Genomic DNA, 21115 nt, shown 5'->3' with positions numbered 1-21115 from the left:
GGGCCCCTCTGTCTGCACAGCCATCCTTTGGGCCCTCTGTCCTCACAGCCATTCCACACAGCCATCCTCCAGGCATCTCTGCACAGTTGTCCCACACAGCTGTCCTCTGGGCCTCTGTCCTCGGCCCTGCCACTACTACAGCCTCTGCTCTGCTCTTCTGCAGCCTTGCAGCCGTCATGCCCAGAGCACTGGGTGGAGCTCTTTATATAGAGTCAACAGCCATGTTTTGCCCACAGGTGTCCAGTGTGCTAGTCAGCCACGGGCAGGTGAGAATCCTGGCCATAGAAACTCTCATTTTATCCACAACACCCTATTGCTGACTGTCCCTATGCATGGATGCCCTTCTTCACTGTGCTTTGATGCTGACATCCACTGCTGGGCTCACTCCCAGGTGTTGATACTCTTAATACTCCTTTTCTGGCTCTAACAATCTGGATCCCTTGGCTCCTTTGTTGTGCTCCATATAGTTAGGGATTTTAGGCCTGAATTGGGAAGAGGAAGATCCACTTTTTAAATGAAATCTAGTAATATATTAAACTAAGCTTATACTAAAGGAGTATTCCACAGGTATATTAGAAGGAGAAGTAAGGACGAATATGAGTATTTTTGGTTCTTCTTAATGAAGGAATGTTAGTTTGGCTTTAAATGTTTGAAAGAAACCTTATTCAGAAGTTGTATGTAGATAGTTTGGTAGTAAGGGATAGTTTTGTCTTTTTATATCTCTAGTAATATTTCAGGTCAAAGCTTGCAAGGTAAGTAGTAATTTATCTTAATTTTAATGAGAAGAAATAAGACTCTGATGTTAACTTGTCAGGTCATCCAGCAAAGAATACTTTGAAGTTTTCTTAAAAAAAAAAATCTGTATCTGTATTTTTGCCGCAAGTTAATATGGCTTAGCTATTGGTTGATTTTGGCTGTTTTTGATGGGCTTTGTGACTTTTAAAGCTTATTTAAGTTACTTGAATTACAAACCGAAAGACAGTTCCAGTGTTTCTCATGAAATCAAGTAAAGTAAGCTTTTCTTTGAAAACACTTGCCACAAATTTGATGGGTTCAGAAATATAACGTTACAAAAACTAGGAAAAAACCCGGTATCTTTGTGTACTCTCTGCCAAAGTGCATAATTTTTCAGCCCAAAGATATATTTCAGACTTAATATATCAGATTTTTTTTTTTTTTGGCCTGGGGGTTGGTGGGCGGAGCCAGGCACGTACACTTAAAAATGTTCAGAATTTAGATTAGGGGTATTTTCAGAACCACTTTTCTCCTGGGGAATTTTTTATTGTTGCTGGTTCAGACTTAAGGCATGGATTCTTGAACAAGTTATAAATTGGATGACAGATGAAAAATTAGGGTTTTCATACGACAGCATTTACAAATCTTAATTAACTCTTAATGTCGACATTTAATGTTGATATGGGGCCATTAGACCTTATAATGGATTTTGGTAGAAGATGCCTAATAGAAATAAACTGGGTGTTAATAGGACTGTCATTTGCATATTCCCCCCAACCCTTGACTTTTGGTAGTAATCTCCTTTATGTACCAGTTGGTATCTGTATAAAAGGAAATATATATTTAGTAAGTGTATTTCTGATATAGCTATTTGTTTTAGTTTGTGTTAAAAAACAAATTTCATCTAAGTAAACTTAAAGATCAAATTGGCTTTATTCAACAATTCATGAATCAGGCCAGCACCCCATGTAGCCAAATAAAAAGTAACTCCAAAGAGCTGTACAAAACAGACAGCTTTTATGTAGGCAGAAATGAGCAGGTAGAAGGAAAAAGCAGATTACCTCATCTATTTTTGGGGAACAGAAGGGTCTGTCAGGTGGACTGCCTCACTTGGTGCTGACCACGAAATTCCAGACTGACCCGTTGAGATTACACACCTGGGAAGGGCTGAAACTGCAGTTAGGTTACGTGTTAAGTCTTGGTTTGCTGATGAGAGGCTAGCGCAAGTGACTCCACTTGGGCCTGTTTCTTTTTTAACATTTGTCAGAACTGCCATAAAGTTCTACAAACAGGTGGTTTAATAAAAAATCTATTTTCTCATTGTTCTGGAGGCCTAAGATCAAGATGTGGGCAGGGACTGCTCTCCTCTAAGACTGCCCCTTGGTTTGCAAATGGCCACCCTCTTGCTGTCTCTTCATATGGTCTTTTTCCTGTACTTGTACAACCCTGGTGTGTGTTAGTGTGTTCAAATTTCTTCCTTTTATAAGGACTTAGAGGATGTAATTGGACTCACCCCAACAGCCTCATTTAAGTCAGTAATTTCTCTAAAATGTTCTATGGAATTTGTCTCAGGTTTTTCAAATTGTAGCAGGTATTTCCCACTTATGGCACACATGAGCATTTAGCATTTAAACATTTTCATTACCATGGTGAGTAAACAGTTGTTTCTATTTCTCCTGTCTGGCCACACTTAACTTTTTTTCAATAGACCAGTACAGTTTGAGATAGTAGAATGAGAGAAAATTTCAGTTATATCTTGAGACTTACTCCACTTCCACTCCTCCCCCCACCAAATTAGTATGGCTTTAAAAAGTTCTGCCATAGCATTTACATTTGAAAGAATAATTTTAAAAGAAGATTAACAATGGTATCTGTCCTTTTGTTTTTGAAAATTTCACATTTGAGAGTATGCATTTGCAACAATATTACATTTGTGTTTTGTAAGTTTAGATATTTTGATGTTCAGAACATTTGGTTTCTTCATTGACTAATTGTTTGAGCTCTATGTTGAAATGAGTATAGCTGCCCGGTTGGCTTCTGCCTTATTTAAAAAAACTGAATTTACTGTTTAGATTGGGGTGGCAACTTGAAACCTTAATTTGTATAATTGAGAGGCTCTCTCAAAGTTAAATTGAAAGTGCAGAATAGCTATAGTTCCTAAAATATTTAAGATACTCATGATGATTATATTTATAAAAAAGCCTTTTGCTTATGGAAATATCCAGTCATGTAAGTAGAGAGGGAGCAGTACACCTTGTGCCAACATTTATAAACACATGAACAGCCTTGTTTCATCTATACCCCTATTCAGTATCCCCTGGATTATTTTAAAACAAATTCCAGGTACATGAATTTAATTGTAAAGACTTGAGTGTATGTATGTCTTTTATATATGTACCATCATCACGCTAACCATTATCACAGCTAAAATGATTAATTTCTTAACATGTAATATTCAGCTCATGTTCAAAATTAGATTGTTTCATAACCTCAGTTTTTAAAAATTAAGTTGGTTTGAGTAAGGATCTGTATATGGTCTATATTTTGTTTTCGGTTGATCTACCTATACAGAGCCATTTATTTGTTGGAAGAACCAGCTATTTGACCTGTATAATATCCTGTGATATCGATTTGATTAATCACTTCCCTTAGATGTCCTTTAATTTCTTCCTATATGTCGAGTTCCTGCACATTGGTAGCTAGATCAAATTTCAGATTCTGTGTGGGGTGGGGGCCAAGAATACATTATGTGTATTATGCTGTGTGCATCGTATTGTGTCACATCAGGAGACAATTGATGTCTAGTCTTTAATAAGACCATTATAATATTTTTAAAAAGCTTTATTGACATGTAGTTTATTTACAATAGCCAAAGATGAGCTTTGAAAAAAATGTGTACATTTGTAGAACCATCAAAATCAAGATTAATACTCCATTACCTTGAAAATTTCCACTTTCCTTTGCAGTCATTCTGCTTCTTCCAGACCCTTTACCCTCACTCCACTGATATGGCTTTTGTCACTATATTTTTGCCTCTTCTAGAACTTAATAATAAATGGAATCATATAATAGTACGATTATTGTAATTTAAAGGAGATACAGCATGAGGAGTTAATTTTGACCAGGAGCTAAGGCCTAATTCCTTCCATTTTTATATGACAGGGACTTGCCATGAGGTGTTGAAGCCTTGTTTCACTGAGTTGGAGAGACTGGACCTAAATGGCGCAGCATGACTTTGCTCCAGCCTGGCTTAATTTTCCTACTCCACCATCATCAACCAAGGTACTCTTTCTTGCATCTCTCTCTCTCTTTATCTTTCTGTCTGCCTCTGTTTCAGTCATGTTGTATATACATAATGTAGTTAAAATGTGAAGTCTTCATATTTTTGTGGAGAAATACTTTATTACCGTCTAAGTTATTTAATATTGTTTTTTATGACTTAAAAAGTCAGTTTTCAATATACTACTGATAATACTACACTATTTACTTCAGAGTTGTCTTTTCCACACTATTTTAATTCAGACCACTAGATAAACTGAACATTGCTTTTATAGCTTAACTTTTTTCTACACTGTTCTTTGTATTGTTTGTTTACTTTCCTATAGCTATGTTTTAAAAAACCTAGGTTTTTGAAGTCTTCCCAATAAATAAGACTTTGGCACATTACTACAATTTTGGGAGTGCTAAGAATGTTGCATCATACCAGGACTCACTGATCTAAGAAATGTTCATTTTACTTAAAAGCCAAAACAGATAGTTTGTAAAAACTTGGCTAGACATTGAAATTGTCATCAACTTACAAGAAGTGCCAGGAGAGGGACCTTGGAATTGGTTAGAATCAGTCTACCTGGTTTAATAGCTGTTTTGCACTTTGTTTTTTTCCCAGTGGGACAAAGGAATCAAGAGATGGTCCTGATCATCTGCTTGCCTGTTAATCAAGCTCTACCATGATAAGACCTTTTGGGGTATACTTTTTTTAGGTTATAGGCAGTTCTTATAAAAGAGTTAACTAAAAACGGAATAATTGTAAGATTTTGAAAGCTGTTTCCCAATAAGGACTACTCAGATCATAATAGTTTTGGCCCATAATATAATATATTGAAAAACCTACATTCTCCTAGAAAATATTGTTTAAATATGGGACTTAATGAGCATACAGACTGACCTTATTTTATTCAGATGGATTCTCTGGAAGATTAATGGACTTGTCTGTTTTCATATAATTAGTGTGAGCCTAGACTAGAATCCAGGATGCATTTCCTATTCTGCACTCTTTCCATAGGACTCATTTTGGAATTCTGTGAAATAATTAAACATTCCATTTCAATACTATAAAATGGGATTTGAAGTTGTTGGAAAATGGGCACTCTGATTAAGCTATTTATCACTTAGTTACAAAACTCTGTTTGCCCCTTTCTGTCTCATGTGTAGGTAGGTCTCTGGAATTTGCTTCCCCACTTTTACTCCCTCTCCAGGTGTTCTTATCTATACTTTTAGGGGATTCATTTTTTTACCCAGGCCTACTTTAGAGTCTGGATGCATGAGTTTCCTGCTTCCTCCTTTATTTCCTTTTCCCCTTTTGTTTATTTTCTCTGAAATAAGTATAAAACTTGTTTTCATTTTTAAGTAGATAATAAAAATTAACCAGCACCTACCAAGTTAGTTACAAAGCATTAAAAAGCTTGAGAATAATTCTAGTCTTCATTGAAATGTTAATCTAATAATGATTAAGATTGACTACTGTTATGTGTGGTGAAATTCTCACTGCTTTCTAGAACCAGACTCTTGATCCTGGTATAGGCCTTCATGAATGATGATTATTTTGAGAATTGGGATTGCCTAGTCTTAAATCCTCAATTATTCTAATTTATTCTAAATCATCTCCTGGAAATGTTATCAATTAGAACTCTTAAATAGCAGTATTTGAAACTGTTTCCTTAGACCTTCCCCAGAGTGGTTTTGACACACGCACACATACCTTTTAGTAATGACTTTTTTTCCTATACCTTCTGTCTTATTTTTAACATCTATCAAAATGACCAGCTGTGGGGCTCATTTATTATTAACCTATTTTCTGTTGGAGCCCTCTTAATCTCACCTGAATAAATGGAACAGACATTACTGTATTCGTTCTCTGTTTCAACCTCATGGACGTCTATTTATTTCTGTTAGAAGGGATAATACAAGGACTTGAATTAAAGATAAAAATGGTTTCAGAACTGCACTTGAGTAGTTTTTGAGGCGTATAGAATTTTAGCCCCATCATGTGGCGAAATTTTAAACTGCATGTCGTTGATTATGTCTGGCATAGCTTTGGCGTTTGAATTGGGGGTGGGGGTGGGAACCTAGTAAGAAGTAAATTTTCCATGTTTTTTTGTGTATATAGGTAGAATTAAAATAAAAGTCATGCACCTGTGTTGCACTAATACCTAAAAATGCAGATTGCTACTCTTCCTCATCCTTCAACATCAGACCTACAGTTTGAAAAGTAAAATTTTTATTATTTAAGGAATACTGGACTAAAATGGTTATAGATACTAAAATTTAGAAACCTTTTTAGATACCCCTGTTTTAGATATTTCTCTTTCTCATTCTTACATGACAAAGGGATACCTCCACCTGATCACAGGGATCAATTTTCTTTCTTTTTTTTTCATCATCAATTGTTTGAAGAAGTAAGATCTCTGGGGTGTGGTATTAATAGAAAGAGTAGATGGGTGGTAGGAAATTGAAAGTAGAGGCATTTTTATTCTTTCTAAACAAAAAACAGTAACATGATAGTATTCCATAGTCTATACATTTTCGTGTTTGTATTCAATGTTTTGTGGTTATTTCTGTGACTCTAGTGTAGTATCAGTGTCTGTTCAGTCTTTCATGGTAACATTTAAAAAACAATGATTAATAGTGTTACATTCCTTCAGTAATGTTACAATAACGTTAGGCTAATAATATTAGAACATTCAGACTAGTAGCCAAGTTCATTGAAACTTTTTGTTTACCATGTAGAGTCTTGTTAATTACTGATTGAGATATTACGGACATAAGAGAGAAAATTACTACACTTTTTTAAAGGAATCAGAAAAATATTTGAAATATGTAAGAGATAAAGGGATTTTTTTTTTGTTTTTTTTTTTTATCTGGAGGAGATGGGTGTGAGTGGGACAAGCGCCTTTTTACATGATTTGCAGAGATCTGTTATAACTCTCACCTTGGTCCGCATTGGACAATGTCGGGGAGGGGGGGAACTCTGTAAGAAATGTACTCAACCAAATGGTTGTTGTCTACAGATCTAGGACCATGTCAGTCCAATAAGAGAATTCAGGTTGTCAAACCAGATTGTTCAAATTCCTTAGGTTCTTTTTTGGCCAAGTAACCACTGGCCTGGCCTGCAGTTGCTCTTAGGGGAAGGGGAAAAAAAAATCATGTCTAGGGATGATAGACCAGAATCCTGAATTTTGTAAATGGGTCTATATAATCTCATAATTCTTCACTTCTTTCTTCTTGATTACTCTCTGCAAAGTGTCTGAGATTATCTCTTTTTGGCTATGTTTCATTCACTGACCAGTCACTTATTACGATGTGTGAAGAGATGTTTGGTGCCTTGGGGTTAGAAGAGTATGGAATGTCCATTGAGTGTTTGGAATATTGCTCCATAGCAGTGTGGCCTTTTTGACAAAAGAATACTGTTGTTGGAATGATAGTGGTCTGGAATGCCAAAAACATGACACAGGTTCATTTCAAGGGTCACGATGGTGTGACCAGAGTTAGCTCATCAGACTGTAACCTGAAAAAGGCTTAACATTGATGAGACAACATTGATAGTTCTAAGAAGTGGCAAAAGGTTTGACATAGTTCCCCTTGTATAGTATGATGGCCTTCACTGCAAGACAGATGGACCAGCTGTTGGGAATCACAAGTTGGCATGGGATGGTGGCTTCTCCATCTGCATCAGAAAGATGAAAGTCCTTTATTCTGTGGCCAGTCCATAGTGGATGTATGTGTTTCATGTTTGGTGTGATGGTGGATTTAGGTAGCATGCTACAGACTTGGTCAGCATTCTGATTTGTCTCGATGACATTTGCTCTTGCACTGGCTGCAGTTTCCCAGTTTGTGATCCAAAGAGGTGTCTTTATTCTACTCTGTAGATGTTCAGGTGATGGACAAGATGACTAGGCCATTGGCAACAGCCCAAGACTCAAGGAAGTATCAAATGGCTAGTCCTTAAGACTGTTATCTAAAGCAGGAGTCACAGTTTTCATACTAGTTTCATATTAGTTCACAGCATTGTTATGACTGGCACTTACCCATTTGGTCTTCCACAGTTGCTGGGTCTGGATGACTGCTGCCACCTAGTGGACAGACAGCATCATCTTTTAATTTAGTCTAACCATCAGTGATCCAGGCCCAGGCATTTAGGGGAACTTGTGTGACTTGAGATCCTTAACTTCCCTGCACCTTGTTGCATGTAGCAGGGAGGGGGAATAAGGTTATTGCAAAGGGTAATTGGTACTTCTTCATGCAAAACTGTAATGTCCTTAGGGCCAGGCCTTCTGCACCCTGGAACACACTATTTCCATTTGATCAAAAGCCCTGGTTGGCCCTTTCCTTGTTAGTCCTTGGTTTGAATTGTTTTCATTAAGAGCTCAGCATTAGGGCAAGAGGCCACGTTCTCTTTAAAAAAGGAGTGGTTTTGGTGCGTGTGTCAGGGCAGATGTCACTGCTGTACTAGGAAATAACCCCTCTGAATACTCCACTAGCCATAAAATCTTCAACTACATTTCTGATTTTCTTTTTTTTCCCTTCTGGGAGCCTATATAGTTTTTGCTACACCACCTGGAAGGGGACAGGAATCACCTGTCAACCTGTGACATTCCCTGATTGGGAGAACCTTGAGCATTTTCAGTATAAGCATGTAACATTAGTACCAATGTGAAATACAGCAGTACATTGAATTGGCCTAAAGGCCCTACCTGCAACATCACTTAAATTTCCTTTTCTTTTTGCTGAATTTTCTTTAAACTGTCAGACTGGGGCACTAGAACACCTTTTCCCACTGTTGGGATGCGGACTAAGGAGTTTAGTACATGTACATCAGAGCTACAGCCTAAGCTTTCAGGAAATTGCATTATTTCTTCAGCTGGAGATGTGGGGAAGTGCAGACTGCCTTTTTGGGAATTGCATGGGTGGTTTGTTGATTCTTTGTTCCTCTTCCAGTTTCTCAACCAGAGTTGGTGTTGCCTCCTCTCCTATGTCTGTACCTCCTGGCTCCAGGGAACACTGAGTCTGGGACCTTTCCTGTCCCCAAACCCTACTCTGCCATGGCTTTGCCCCACATTCCTCAGTACACTCAGCTACCCATATATGCATAGTACTGTCCCAGTTGAAGTGGTTAGAATGTTGACTTGGGAGCCTGTTTCCAACAGTGCTCTAAAGTTTGTCTCCCATTTCTTAAATGCCAACATACTTGACTTCCTCTTTACAGTGCTGAGGTCTATTTAGTGGGGGAAGGAAGGGAACAGGGGAGTACAGAGAGCCCAGAAAGCTTCCATTCCAAGAAGCTAGGCTCTGCATTTACTGTTACAGTAGAAACAGTAGCAGCTCAACCTTAGCAAATTCACTTCTGATATTTTTAATCTTTCCAAGACTATATTCTCATTGCTGACACTTTATTTCAGCTTTGGAGATCCATTGATTCAGCAGCCACGTCATGCTGCATTTCACCTGCGACTCCATCATTAAGATGAAACATCCGCTTCCTTTTCTTACTTGAGTTAAACTACTAAAACACTACTTGGGCACTTTGTTTCAATCCTACCACTGTTGGCCACTAAACAGTGAGGGACTCTTATTTCTACCCATCACTTGGCTGAGAGCAATTGCTGCCAAATCCTGGAGACTCTTCCTATATGCCCTAATGTGGCCCAGGAGATCCTTGTTTTTCTTTTTCCAGAATATTGTAGCTTTGTCTGCATCACATCCCTGTCATCAGTCAAGATTATTTGGGTCTGGGAAGGGTTTGGGCCTTTAACCTATTTGCAAGCTTAGCAAGCTAGCTTATTTTTGTTACATGGATGCTAGTGGAAGACATGAGATGATCAAAGACTTCATCTTTCATGGCACAACAAGCAGCATAAGGAGGAAACTGGGGTAGTAGGGGAACTGGCACCAGGAATTCCTGCAGGGGCAACATGGAGGGCCCAGTTGAATGATAGGGGTATGTGTAGAGGGTTTGCATTTTAAATGAGGAACTCTACTCTGTCCTGGAAGGAATTGTACAAAAGTACAACCCAGAGAAATGGTCAGGGCATTGAAAAAAAAGTTCGGAGTTCTGATTGTGATTTTATCAGATTAATATATGAACATTGGGGAAAAACAACAAACTTTATAAATATTTGTAAATTTTACAATTTTTGTGCATTTCTAATTTTTAAAAATAGTTTTTATATGTTTTTCTTTTGACACTAACAGTTACTTTAGGGAAGAATTTGGAACTAAATCTGGAGGATTTAGAATTGTAGCTTCATTTGCTACGATTTTCTGACATTGAAGGAAAAAATCTTGAGTGATTTAAATCAAGTAGTGTAAGATTCAGAATATTAATTACATTTTGCCTTGTTTCTCTTACAATGTCATTTTACCTTTAAAGTCTTTGGGTAAGTGGATGTGGTTGTTGATTTCTTTCAGAACCGTCCTCTTGTTTCTGTTAGGTAGAAGAAGAAAGACCAGTAATGGAATTCATCTTACAGTTAACAGTTACTAAACACATTGAAAGTAACAACAAAATGTTCTTAACCACTTAGAATTCTTGGAAACAAATTAAGCGAGTTTTATTACTAGTTTTTAAAGTCTTACTTAGGTTTTAAATGTGTATTTACCTGCATACTTAAAATTTGTTTTCAGTCATCATTGAATTTTGAGAAGCATTCTGAAAACTTTTCATGGACAGAAAATCGTTATGATGTGAATCGTCGACGACACAACTCTTCAGATGGCTTTGATTCTGGTATTGGACGTCCTAATGGAGGTAAAATTTGTTAAGGAATAAAAGAGTTTAAGAATAATTTTCTTCATGTTCTTTTAAGATTGTTTTGATGGTGATTCAGTCTTGAAGCATAACCATCATCTTTGCATTTGTAATACTTTACCATTATAGGTAACTTTGGAAGGAAAGAAAAGAATGGATGGCGTGCGCATGGAAGAAATGGTACAGAAAACATAAATCATCGAGGGGGATACCATGGTGGAAGTTCCCGTTCTCGTAGCAGTATTTTCCATTCTGGAAAAAACCAAGGACTACATGAAAACAACATACCTGACAATGAAATGGGGAGGAAAGAAGACAAAAGAGAACGCAAACAGTTTGAGGCTGAAGATTTTGTAAGTTTCTTGTAACTTTAATATTCTTTATTCTTGCAAGTAATGTCTCTGCAAGTGAAGTTTTAGTATGAAGGCTCTCATGAGATAGTATCAGTAAAGCCCATTTTCTATAGAGATCATACTTATGGGGTCCAATTAATCTATTTTTAGTCCATCATTTTGTGAGGCTTTTTGTTCATAATCTTCCCTCCCTCAATTCTGTCCCTCTTTATCCCCACCTCCTCCTTATTCTTCATGTGGTCTTCTAATACTTTCGATAAATTTTACATCATTTCTTACTTACAAAAACTTAAGGAATTTTCCTTAGATATAACAGCTGAGTTTACTGGCTTATTTAAGCAAGTGCATCATAATATTACCTCTAAAAAGTTATCAAGCTTATGGAAAGTATTTTACCCCATTACATTTTACTTAGTATGTTCCTTTTAAAGAACACTTGATTATTCATATATGACTCTTAAGCTAATTTCCAGGTTAGCTCTCTCTTCAGCTACATTTTCTCTTCAAAAGTTTGTTCGTGGTCAGGGAAGGCAAACTAATTGTTAGCTTAGGTCAGGTACAATTAGAAATGTTAACTCCACTACTAAAGACAAATATAAAGCAATTAGAAACAAATTCTTCATTTTTTCCTATTCCTAAATCTCACGACATGACCTACCTAACTATGCTTCTCAATTTGCATAAAAATTGATCCCAGTGTACGATCTTTTTTCTTTCTATTTTTTTTTAAAAATTGAAGTATAGTTGATATACAATCTTATATTGGTTTCAGGTATACAACACAGTGGTTCAGCAGTTAGCTGTATTAATTAAATCTTCACCCCCCACACACACTAGTACAGTTACTGTCTGTCAGGATAGGAAGATGTTTTTTTTTTAGATAATTATTTTTTATTGAAGGGTAGTTGACACACAGTATTACATAAGTTTCAGGTGTACAACACAGTGATGAACATTTATATACATGATAATTCTAGCTACCAGCTATCACCATACCAAGTTGTTACAATATTTTGACTATATTCCTTATGCTATACATTACATCCCGGTTACTTATTTATTTTACAATTGGAAGTGTGTGTGTGTGTGTGTGTGTGTGTGTGTGTGTGTGTGTGTGTGTGTGTGTGTGTGTGTGTGTGTGTGTGTGTGTGTGTGTGTGTGTGTGTGTGTGTGTGTGTGTGTGTGTGTGTGTGTGTGTGTGTGTGTGTGTGTGTGTGTGTGTGTGTGTGTGTGTGTGTGTGTGTGTGTGTGTGTGTGTGTGTGTGTGTGTGTGTGTGTGTGTGTGTGAGAGGGCATCTCTCATATTTATCGATCAAATGGTTGTTAACAACAATAAAATTCTGTATAGGGGGGGTCAATGCTCAATGCACAATCCTTAATCCACCCCAAGCCTAATTTTCGTCAGTCTCCAATCTTATGAAGCATAACAAACAAGTTCTTACATGGAGTACAAATTCTTACATAGCGAGTAAGTTACATGGTGACCATTACAAGGGCAGTCATCACAGAAGCTTTTGGTTTTGCTCATGCATTATGAACTATAAACAGTCAGTTCAAATGTGAATATTCATTTGATTTTTATACTTGATTTATATGTGGATACCACATTTCTCTCTTTATTATTATTATTTTTAATAAAATGCTGAAGTGGTAGGTAGATACAAGATAAAGGTAGAAAACATAGTTTAGTGTTGTAAGAGAGCAAATGTAGATGATCAGGTGTGTGCTTGTAGACTATGTGTTAATCCAAGCTAGACAAGGGCAATAAAACATCCACGTATGCAGAAGATTTCTCTCAGAACAGGAGGGGGAGGTTCTAAGCCTCACCTCTGTTGATCCCCAATTTCTCACCTGATGGCCCCCCTGCGACTGTGCCTGTCTTAGGTTGTTCCTCCCTTGAGGAATCTTACCTGTCTCTGGCTAACCAGTCATCTTCCGGGGCCATACAGGGAAATGTTAAGTTGGTAAGTGAGAGAGAAGCCTTATTGTTTGAAGGATAGGAAGATGTTACAGAATCGTTGACTGTATTCTTTGTGCTGTACTACCATCCCTGTGACCAACTTCTATAACGATGGAGAATTTTGTGTCCCTTTACTCCCTTCACCCTCCTGAACTGCTCCCTCATGGTAACCACCAGTTACCTCTCAGTGTCTATGAGTCTACTGCTATTTTGTTTGTTTTGTTTTGTTTTTAGATTTCACAAGTAAGTGAGATCAAGTGGTATTTGTCTTTCTCCACCTGGCTTATTTCATTTAGCATAATACTCTCTAGGTCCATCCATATTGTTGAAAATGGCAGGATTTCTTTTTTTTTTTTAATGGCTGAATAATAGTCCATTGTGTACATCTTCTTTATCCATTCATCTATTGATGAACACTTAGGTTGCTTCCATAGCTTGGCTATTGTAAATAATGTGGTTATAAACATGGAGGTGCATATATCTTTTTGAATCAGGGATTTTGTTTTCTTCAGGTATATTCCAAGAAGCAGGATTACTAGATCATATGGTATTTCTATTTTTAGTTTTTTGAGAAACTTCCAGTAACTGCTTTCCACAGTGGCTCCACCAGTTTACATTCCCACCAACAGTGTAGGAGGGTTCCCTTTGCTCCACATGCTTGCCAACACTTACTTCTTATCTTTTGGATAGTGGCCCTTATAACTGGTGTGAGGTGATACCTCATTGTGGTTTTGATTTGCATTTCCCTGGTGTGATTAGTGATGTGGAGCATCTTCTCATATGCCAGTTGGCCATCTGTATGTCTTTTTTGGAAAAATGTCTACTTGGGTCCTCTGCCTATTTTTTAATCAGGTGATTTGGTTTTTTGGTGTTGCGTTGTATGAATTCTTTATGTACTTTGGATATTAACCCCTTATTGAATAAATCACTTACAAATATATTCTTCCATATTGTAGGTTCTCTTTGTTCTCTTGATGGTGTCCTTTGCTGATGTACGGTTGTATTTATCTAGCACTTACTATGATTCAATCTTGGTAATTTATTTTTCTGTACATATCATTCTTTATTAAACATATTTGAGTGGCTATAGAAGTTCTAGTGGTTCTTGGCTGTCGAAATACATAGGTGAAGAAGATAGGCAAATGTCCCTAGCCTCATTTAATTTCTAATCTATTGCAGGCTTTCAGAAAATTAGAAAAAGTAATTTATTTTGTAGAGAAGACAAGAAGTGACTGGGTGGCTACTTTGGTGAAGTTTCTGTAGGGAAGTGATGTTTAATCTGGCACCTACATGATGAGGAGTGAGCTTTTTTAAGACTGGGAGGAAGAGGGGAAGACCTGGTGCCAAGGCTCTAAGGTTAGGAGCAAGCTTGTCATGTTTCAGGGATAAAAATTGGGCCAGTATGGGTAAAGAATCGTATTAGACCAGGTTGTAGAGGGAAGAACGGATTTTAATTAAGTAGAACTTTTGCAGGTAAAGATAAAGAATTTTAATTTAATTCCAAATGCATCAGGAAAACTCTGGAGGGAAGTCATGTGATTGGATTTTAGTTTTTAGAAGACATTCCAATTGTTCCGTCTTGATTGGGTTATAATGATAGCAGGGAGACTGGTTAGGAAGCAGTGGCATTAGTTCAGGAGAAAGTGATGGCTTGAAGTGAATAGCTGTTTTGGATATGGTTTGATGGTAGATTGTGTGGTAGGTCAAAAACAGTTTGATAGATTGAATTTAGAGCAGGGGAGTGGTGAGGGAAAGAGAAGAACAAAAGATTCTTAGGTCCTGTAATTGAATAACCTGGAATGGCTATGCCTTACAGTTTGGTGGTTCATTTTTTGCCACTTGCTGGTTATTATAAAATGGAATTTTTATAATGTAAACAAACCAGGAATGGTAGTAATATGCTCTCATAGTGTTGTGAGAGTTCAGTGAGTAATACAAGTAAAAATCACTTAAAACAATGCCAAATGCATAGTGAATGATAAAAGTTGCTGCTGCTGTTGTTGTTATACTTTTATATCCCACCTTTACTTCCAGGATGGTTAGGGGGAGGTTACAGTCCTAGACCTGGAATGTAGGCTTATGGTGTGTTTTCTAGTACTGTATTTTTTAAACAGTATGTAGAACTTTCACCAAAACTCTTCTCAGTCCTATTTAGATAGTGTCAAGGAATCACACTGGTTTGCATGCATACATTTTTGGAACTTTGTAGTAATGTGCAGTAGAGTGTTATAATTCAGTTTTGTGAGTAATTACAGTATTTACATTAGGATTCATTCTATTCAACATAAACTAAGTACCTTTTTAAAAGGCAGACTGTGGTGCTAGTTAATGTGGAAAATACCTGATATAAATACTGTAAATACAGGATTCCAGAGAGTAAACCTAACTAAAATTAGCTTTAGAGTACACATTCAGTATTCAACTCAAATTTTCTTTTTAATGTCCTCAACGTCACCTGTGCCAAAAGGATGATTTCTTAGATTGATGAAGACAACAACATTCTCACCTTTGCTCTGTTTTTTTATTCATACTTCTTCCTCAGGTAGTTAGGGTTGAGAATATTTAAAACACTTAACCTTTCCCTCTCCTTCCTCCCCCCAACTAGGAGTATAGATAGTAACCACTTTAATGGTTAGCAGAATAAGCTGATGAAAGTAAGGTTTATGAATAATTAGTCTTCAGTAGTTAAAGAGTTTATTATGTTTTATCAGACTTTTCAGGATGGTTTTGAGATTACGTTATTTTTAGTTTTTACAGTGTGAGCAGCTTGAACATGTTTTTTTCTTTTTCCAATTTTCTTTCAGCCTTCTTTAAATCCTGAATATGAAAGAGAACCAAATCAGAATAAATCTTTAGCTGCAGGTGTATGGGGTAAGTAATTTTTTAATCTATCTTTGAGGGGTATAAGATTTTATTTGTAGGTTTGACTTTTGTGTTTGGTTAAAATAAGTAGTAGTCTAGGATTTAAACTTCCTCTTTTAAGTATCTGTTCTAAGCTACAATGTGCTAAGCTACAAAAAAAAGGTATCACTTATCCTTTAAAAAGAAGATATTGGGGATAAGAAGAAGAGTTTAATTTGAAATGGTTGATTTGCACAACATGTTAGTACCATTAAATATATGCAAGTAAGTTTTTTTAATGACCGTAAGTTAATATAATGAATTGATGTCATTTTGAGAGCAGCCTGATAATCTAAAGAAACAAAAATTTTAATTAAAATTTTTAGTTTTTCAAAGTTGAAAACTTAAACTGAAAAGATAAGTACTTCTAATCATAGTGTGACATAAAGTTAACCTTTTTACTTATTAAAATAGTTTTACATAGAGTACTAAAAGTAATTGTATAAATTTGCCTGTGGAACTACTCTGTGTTTGAAATTCTCTTTTTGATTGTCAAAGTTTAATGACAGTTTTTCTGGTAATAATTCCCTGTTCTTTAAAAGTGTTGAGAGTTTAATAGCATCTTACAGAAAATTAAACTGCACTCATATTACAAGTTAGTTTTAAAGTTTCAAGTGAAGTTTAAAATAATGGAAAATTTTAAATACAAAGATTTGATATCTGAAAAATAAATTTAATTATTTGATACCAAATTCCACTTTGGAACTTGTACACATGTTCATTTGTATTTTTCTGTTGAAGATTTCATCAGCAACTTACCAAAACAAAAGGATTGTGGCTTATGACAGCATACTAGTCCTAACAATAAAGGCATTATTTTAAACTTTGCCACTTCCTATGCTATTCTTTATTGTATTTATGGGGTGATACTCTGGGGACTTACTTTGTTGTTTCTTTTGAACTCCCGATTTATTTAAGGGCTTTTTGAGGGTGGGGGTGGGGGTGGTCAGGCAGTTTTGTCAGAACCATGTGAATGGCATTGTTTTTTCTGTATTGCAAATTAGTATTTCTACCACTCTCCCCAGGCCTACACGCCCAGGCACACACATACCCAACCAAAAAAATCTCCCAAGCTCCTCTCTTAGGTATGTTTCCTTATTATTCAGTTTTTCTGGGAACAGCTGATTGCATAATATAGAACCACCTGGAAGGTGTTAACTAGAATCTCTAAGAAATTAGGAATAATTTGGATTTGATTAGAGTGAAAGTAAATAAAAAATCAAGAATGTCACTGAGCATGTCATATAAAACTACCTGTAGATACTATTGGTACTGATCCTTGGTTGATTTTAATAATTTTAGAAATGATTTAAAGGCAAATACATCTTTGAAAATATTGAGAATAACATGTATTAATATAAAGATTTTGGTTCTACTGTTTCCGGGTTGGTCTAAGGATTTTGAGCAGTAGTTGAAAAGATGTTTAAAAGGAAGATGTACTCTTTTACTGTGCCTTAGGTAAACTAAGAAGTGTCTGCATTAGAAAAAAGAAAATGGTTAATTGTGGCTTGGTTAATTGTTAAATTCCCAGTACTTCCCATAGGAATACAATGAAACTTTCATTGTATTACACTTCATTATTCATTTCTCACTTTACCCCCTGGGTTCCCAAATACTGTTTTCCCCATTGCAATATTTAAAATAGCCATGTTCCTGAGGAAGACATGAGAGAATTTTAGGAAAGACTTCAGTAGAACTTTTCTAGTGCTTCTCCTTCCAGGTAAGTCAAAATTTAATATGGAAATATAATATGTATTAAAGATATTAAAAAACAAACCAATTTGTCCCTGTAACTGCTATTCTTTTATAGATAAAAAATTAGAGGAGTCTAACCACAATATCCAATTTAAAAAAACTTGAAGGAAAATAACCTATTTAAAGCATAGAAAGTTAAATTTTACTTAGAACTTAATTAGCTTTATCAGAAACACTTCATGCAGCTTATATCTGTGACTTCTGCAGTGTTTTCATCTTGACCACGATCACTGTTGTTTGGTATATAAGGTTAATTAAGGCTTGCCAAATTAATCTATTCATGTTCTTAATAATTTAAAACTAAAGCAGGAATTCAAGGTACTTCAGTGTGCTGGTGAGAATTTTAAAATAATTTTATTTGTGTGATTGACTTAATTGGGGGGAGGTAAGAAAGAGAAAAAGTGTTTATATGTTTGTGTGCACTTTGAGACATAAGTAGTGACGATTTGTGTTTTCAGAAGTCCTGGCTATTTTTGTGTTGACAAAAGAAGTCAGTAACATATATATTGGCAGAACCTAACATTTAGTGTTTAAAATATTACATAATGGAAAGTTTCAGCATTGGTAATTAACTTAAGCACAGTCTTGTTTAACTCAGCATTTACATTTGTACCTCTTCCTTGATTATTTGATGAATTTTTCTAATTTTTGCTCATATTCGTTATACTACTTAAGGCCATCAAGGTTCATTTTTAAGAATTTTGTTTGGCCTTCTAAATGAAAGCGAATTGTTCTTAAAGATGGATTGTTTTCTAGATAATTTCAGTATTAGCCAGAAGCTTACAGATTGAGAGACATGATTGCATTAGATGAGTTATGAAAAATCAGTGAGTTCATTTTTTAAAAAAGGAACTTTTTAAGTAGAATTAAGAGAGAAGGGAGTAACTTTTATTGAATTTCTTTGTAAAAGCATTCTGTTGGTAGATTATTTATGTATTGAAGTAACTCCACTTTCCTGCAGTGTCTTTCTTACATGAAAACCACTGCTGATATTATAACTGGGAGAAAAAAGTGGTAATGCAACACCTGTTCAATATTGGGGGGGGGGATTAATAGGGTTTGGTTAGACAACTTGGAATAAGTAAATTCTATTTGGTTAGAAGTATTGTTTATTCCTCATGTTGTTTTTATTTGAGAAGTAAGAGTAATGTAGGGGACGTTGTTAAAGAAAAAACACTGTACCCCTGCTATTGACATAAATTTAAGTTAGTGAAACGCATTTAATTAAAATTCTCATGCTACATAAAACAAAAATAGATTTTGCGCATTAAATGAAAAAATTCAAAACCAGCAAAATTCAAAATGTCAACCTATATAATTTATTTTTTCTGTATTAAAAGTAATGTTCACAATAGGAACTTGTTTTAATCAATGTCTTTGAATTGGATGCTCATATATTATCACGTCTTGCATGACTTAGATTCCTCTTCAGGTTAGTGTGAAAACTTAATAATATGATTCACCCTTCACTTGGCCATATGCTTTTATTCACACATTAATAGTGCCCCTTTTTGTCTGGTGAGATAATAAAGAAACTAGATTATTAACTGGCATCAACGTGATGGTGGAGGAAAGGGTAGGCCCTGATGTCACTTGGTAGTGCACACAGCCTCTTATTCTCACCATTCAATAAAGGCTTACTAGTGTTTTTAGCTGGCGATTGTCAACATTTTGCTCTGGTCTAGCAGTACTTTAATTTCCATTTTCTCCAGTAATACAGTGTGGTGGTTCAGTGCATTGGCTTTGGACTCAGATCTTAATCCTAACATTAGGTCTTTTACTTATGGGTTATTTATGCTTTGAGCATATTACTTAATATCTCAGTGAATTTTCTCATCTGTGAAATGAGGATGATCACAATAATAATGTTATGAGAAAAGCATTGTTAATATTGTCCACTGTGTAAAATCTTTGATTACATCACAAGTGTTTAATAAATGTTAGCTAGTTATGTTCAGACCCAGTAAGCGAGGGAGATTCTAGTAGATTTAAAGGTGAAAGGAATTTCAGAGAGATCAAAGAATGAAGTGATGGATGATTGAATCAGAAAATGTTTATATAGAAGCTTATATGGAGAGTGAAAGAGAGAAGAGGATAAGGAATTGAGATGTCAGCTCTGAATTATGCATGTAACCAAGTTTCTTTGTATTATATGTGGCAGTACTTTAATATTCCAAAGAATTGAGCTGCTCCCCCTCCATCATTGACTTTGTATTTAAGGAATAAAACTAATTACTATATTCATGGCTATTGGGAGAACATGAATAACAAGCTAGTAAAGGGATATTTAAAGTCAGTTATTGTCAGACTACAGTTGTTTGTAAGGATCCAAGGAAATAATGAAAAAATCCAAAACTTTTATTTGCCTGTAGGTGTTTTGAACTTAAATTTGAATGAGAATACCTGCTTATATGAGCTTGAGGTAATAAGTACTTGTAAGTTACAGAAAGGCAGTCACTGAGTCGCTTATTTTGTAATTCTCTTTAAGTGTACAGTCTTTCACAAATGCATAAGTTTTCTCCTTAAAAGAGTAAACAATTTGGGTCTTTTTTACATAGTTTACCAATTAACAAGTAAATGGAGAAAGTGTAGAAGGAGACATTGGATATTGTTTGAATCTAACAGCTTCAACATTTAACTTGGAAGGTTTGTCAGAATTTGTAGAGATTATATATAGGTAGAACAAATTTATAAGTAATAAAAATGGATATAAATGAATACAAATTAAGTTTTGGCAATGTTTTTTAGTGCTGCCATTACCCTTTCCATTATTTGTATGTGGTTTTTACCAGTAAGAATGCTGTTGTGTTCTTCAGTGGGCGAGTTTACATAGTATATGCAGTGTAATTGTACAGGACACAGGTTAATCTTTATTGTGATTGCTTCTGTTAACATTTTTCTTACCTTCTGTACTCCTGCTGTCATCTTGAAAGTCTTCAAAAAGGACAGCTTTAATTTGAAATATAATTGGAAATAGTAATTATAATAGGGCTAAATAGTACATGAGTTCACTGGACACTTTCTAGTACTTATTTTGAAGAAGACATTTCATAGTAACTCTGAGACAGGAACTATTGTTTTCCACTTAAAGATGAAAGATGAGTAAGGTTGGGCAAATATTAAAATTCAATAAACCTGGTACACAAGCATATGTTCTTAACCTCTAGTGTAATATTTGAATATGAATACTTAGTGTGTTATCACTATGTCTACCTCTCTCCCCTCCCATTCTCTGTCAACTTCTTTGTAGGTACCTTTATCATCTTTCACTTTGCTACCTACTCTTCTGTGACTGATTTCTTAGGTTTCACCTTTCTTCTTTATAGAATAGTCTATCATTCTTTTTGCTGAAAGCATCTTTGAGGAAACAGCAAGACTTTATTCTAG

At 35.6% G+C, this 21115-nt stretch overlaps 1 protein-coding gene across 6 annotated transcripts in view; it reads left to right on the top strand.

Moving 5' to 3' along the window:
• GPBP1 (GC-rich promoter binding protein 1) overlaps nucleotides 1–21115 on the top strand; it is a 72065-nt gene that overhangs the window by 27009 nt on the left and 23941 nt on the right. For 5 of the 6 annotated variants that reach the window (XM_017652393.3, XM_017652390.3, XM_017652391.3 and 2 more), the window contains 5 exons: nucleotides 3898–4017; nucleotides 10636–10759; nucleotides 10889–11112; nucleotides 15877–15943; nucleotides 16999–17058. In XM_017652393.3, the coding sequence (XP_017507882.1) occupies nucleotides 3955–4017; nucleotides 10636–10759; nucleotides 10889–11112; nucleotides 15877–15943; nucleotides 16999–17058 (538 nt within the window). In that variant the 5' untranslated portion in view covers nucleotides 3898–3954. The remainder of the gene's footprint in view (nucleotides 1–3897; nucleotides 4018–10635; nucleotides 10760–10888; nucleotides 11113–15876; nucleotides 15944–16998; nucleotides 17059–21115) is intronic. The other variant, XM_017652394.3, reaches the window with a different exon arrangement.

The sequence above is a fragment of the Manis javanica genome, chromosome 1 (assembly GCF_040802235.1).
Source record: "Manis javanica isolate MJ-LG chromosome 1, MJ_LKY, whole genome shotgun sequence".
Taxonomy (NCBI): Eukaryota; Metazoa; Chordata; class Mammalia; order Pholidota; family Manidae; genus Manis; species Manis javanica.
This window is presented reverse-complemented; position numbering and strand designations above follow the sequence as displayed.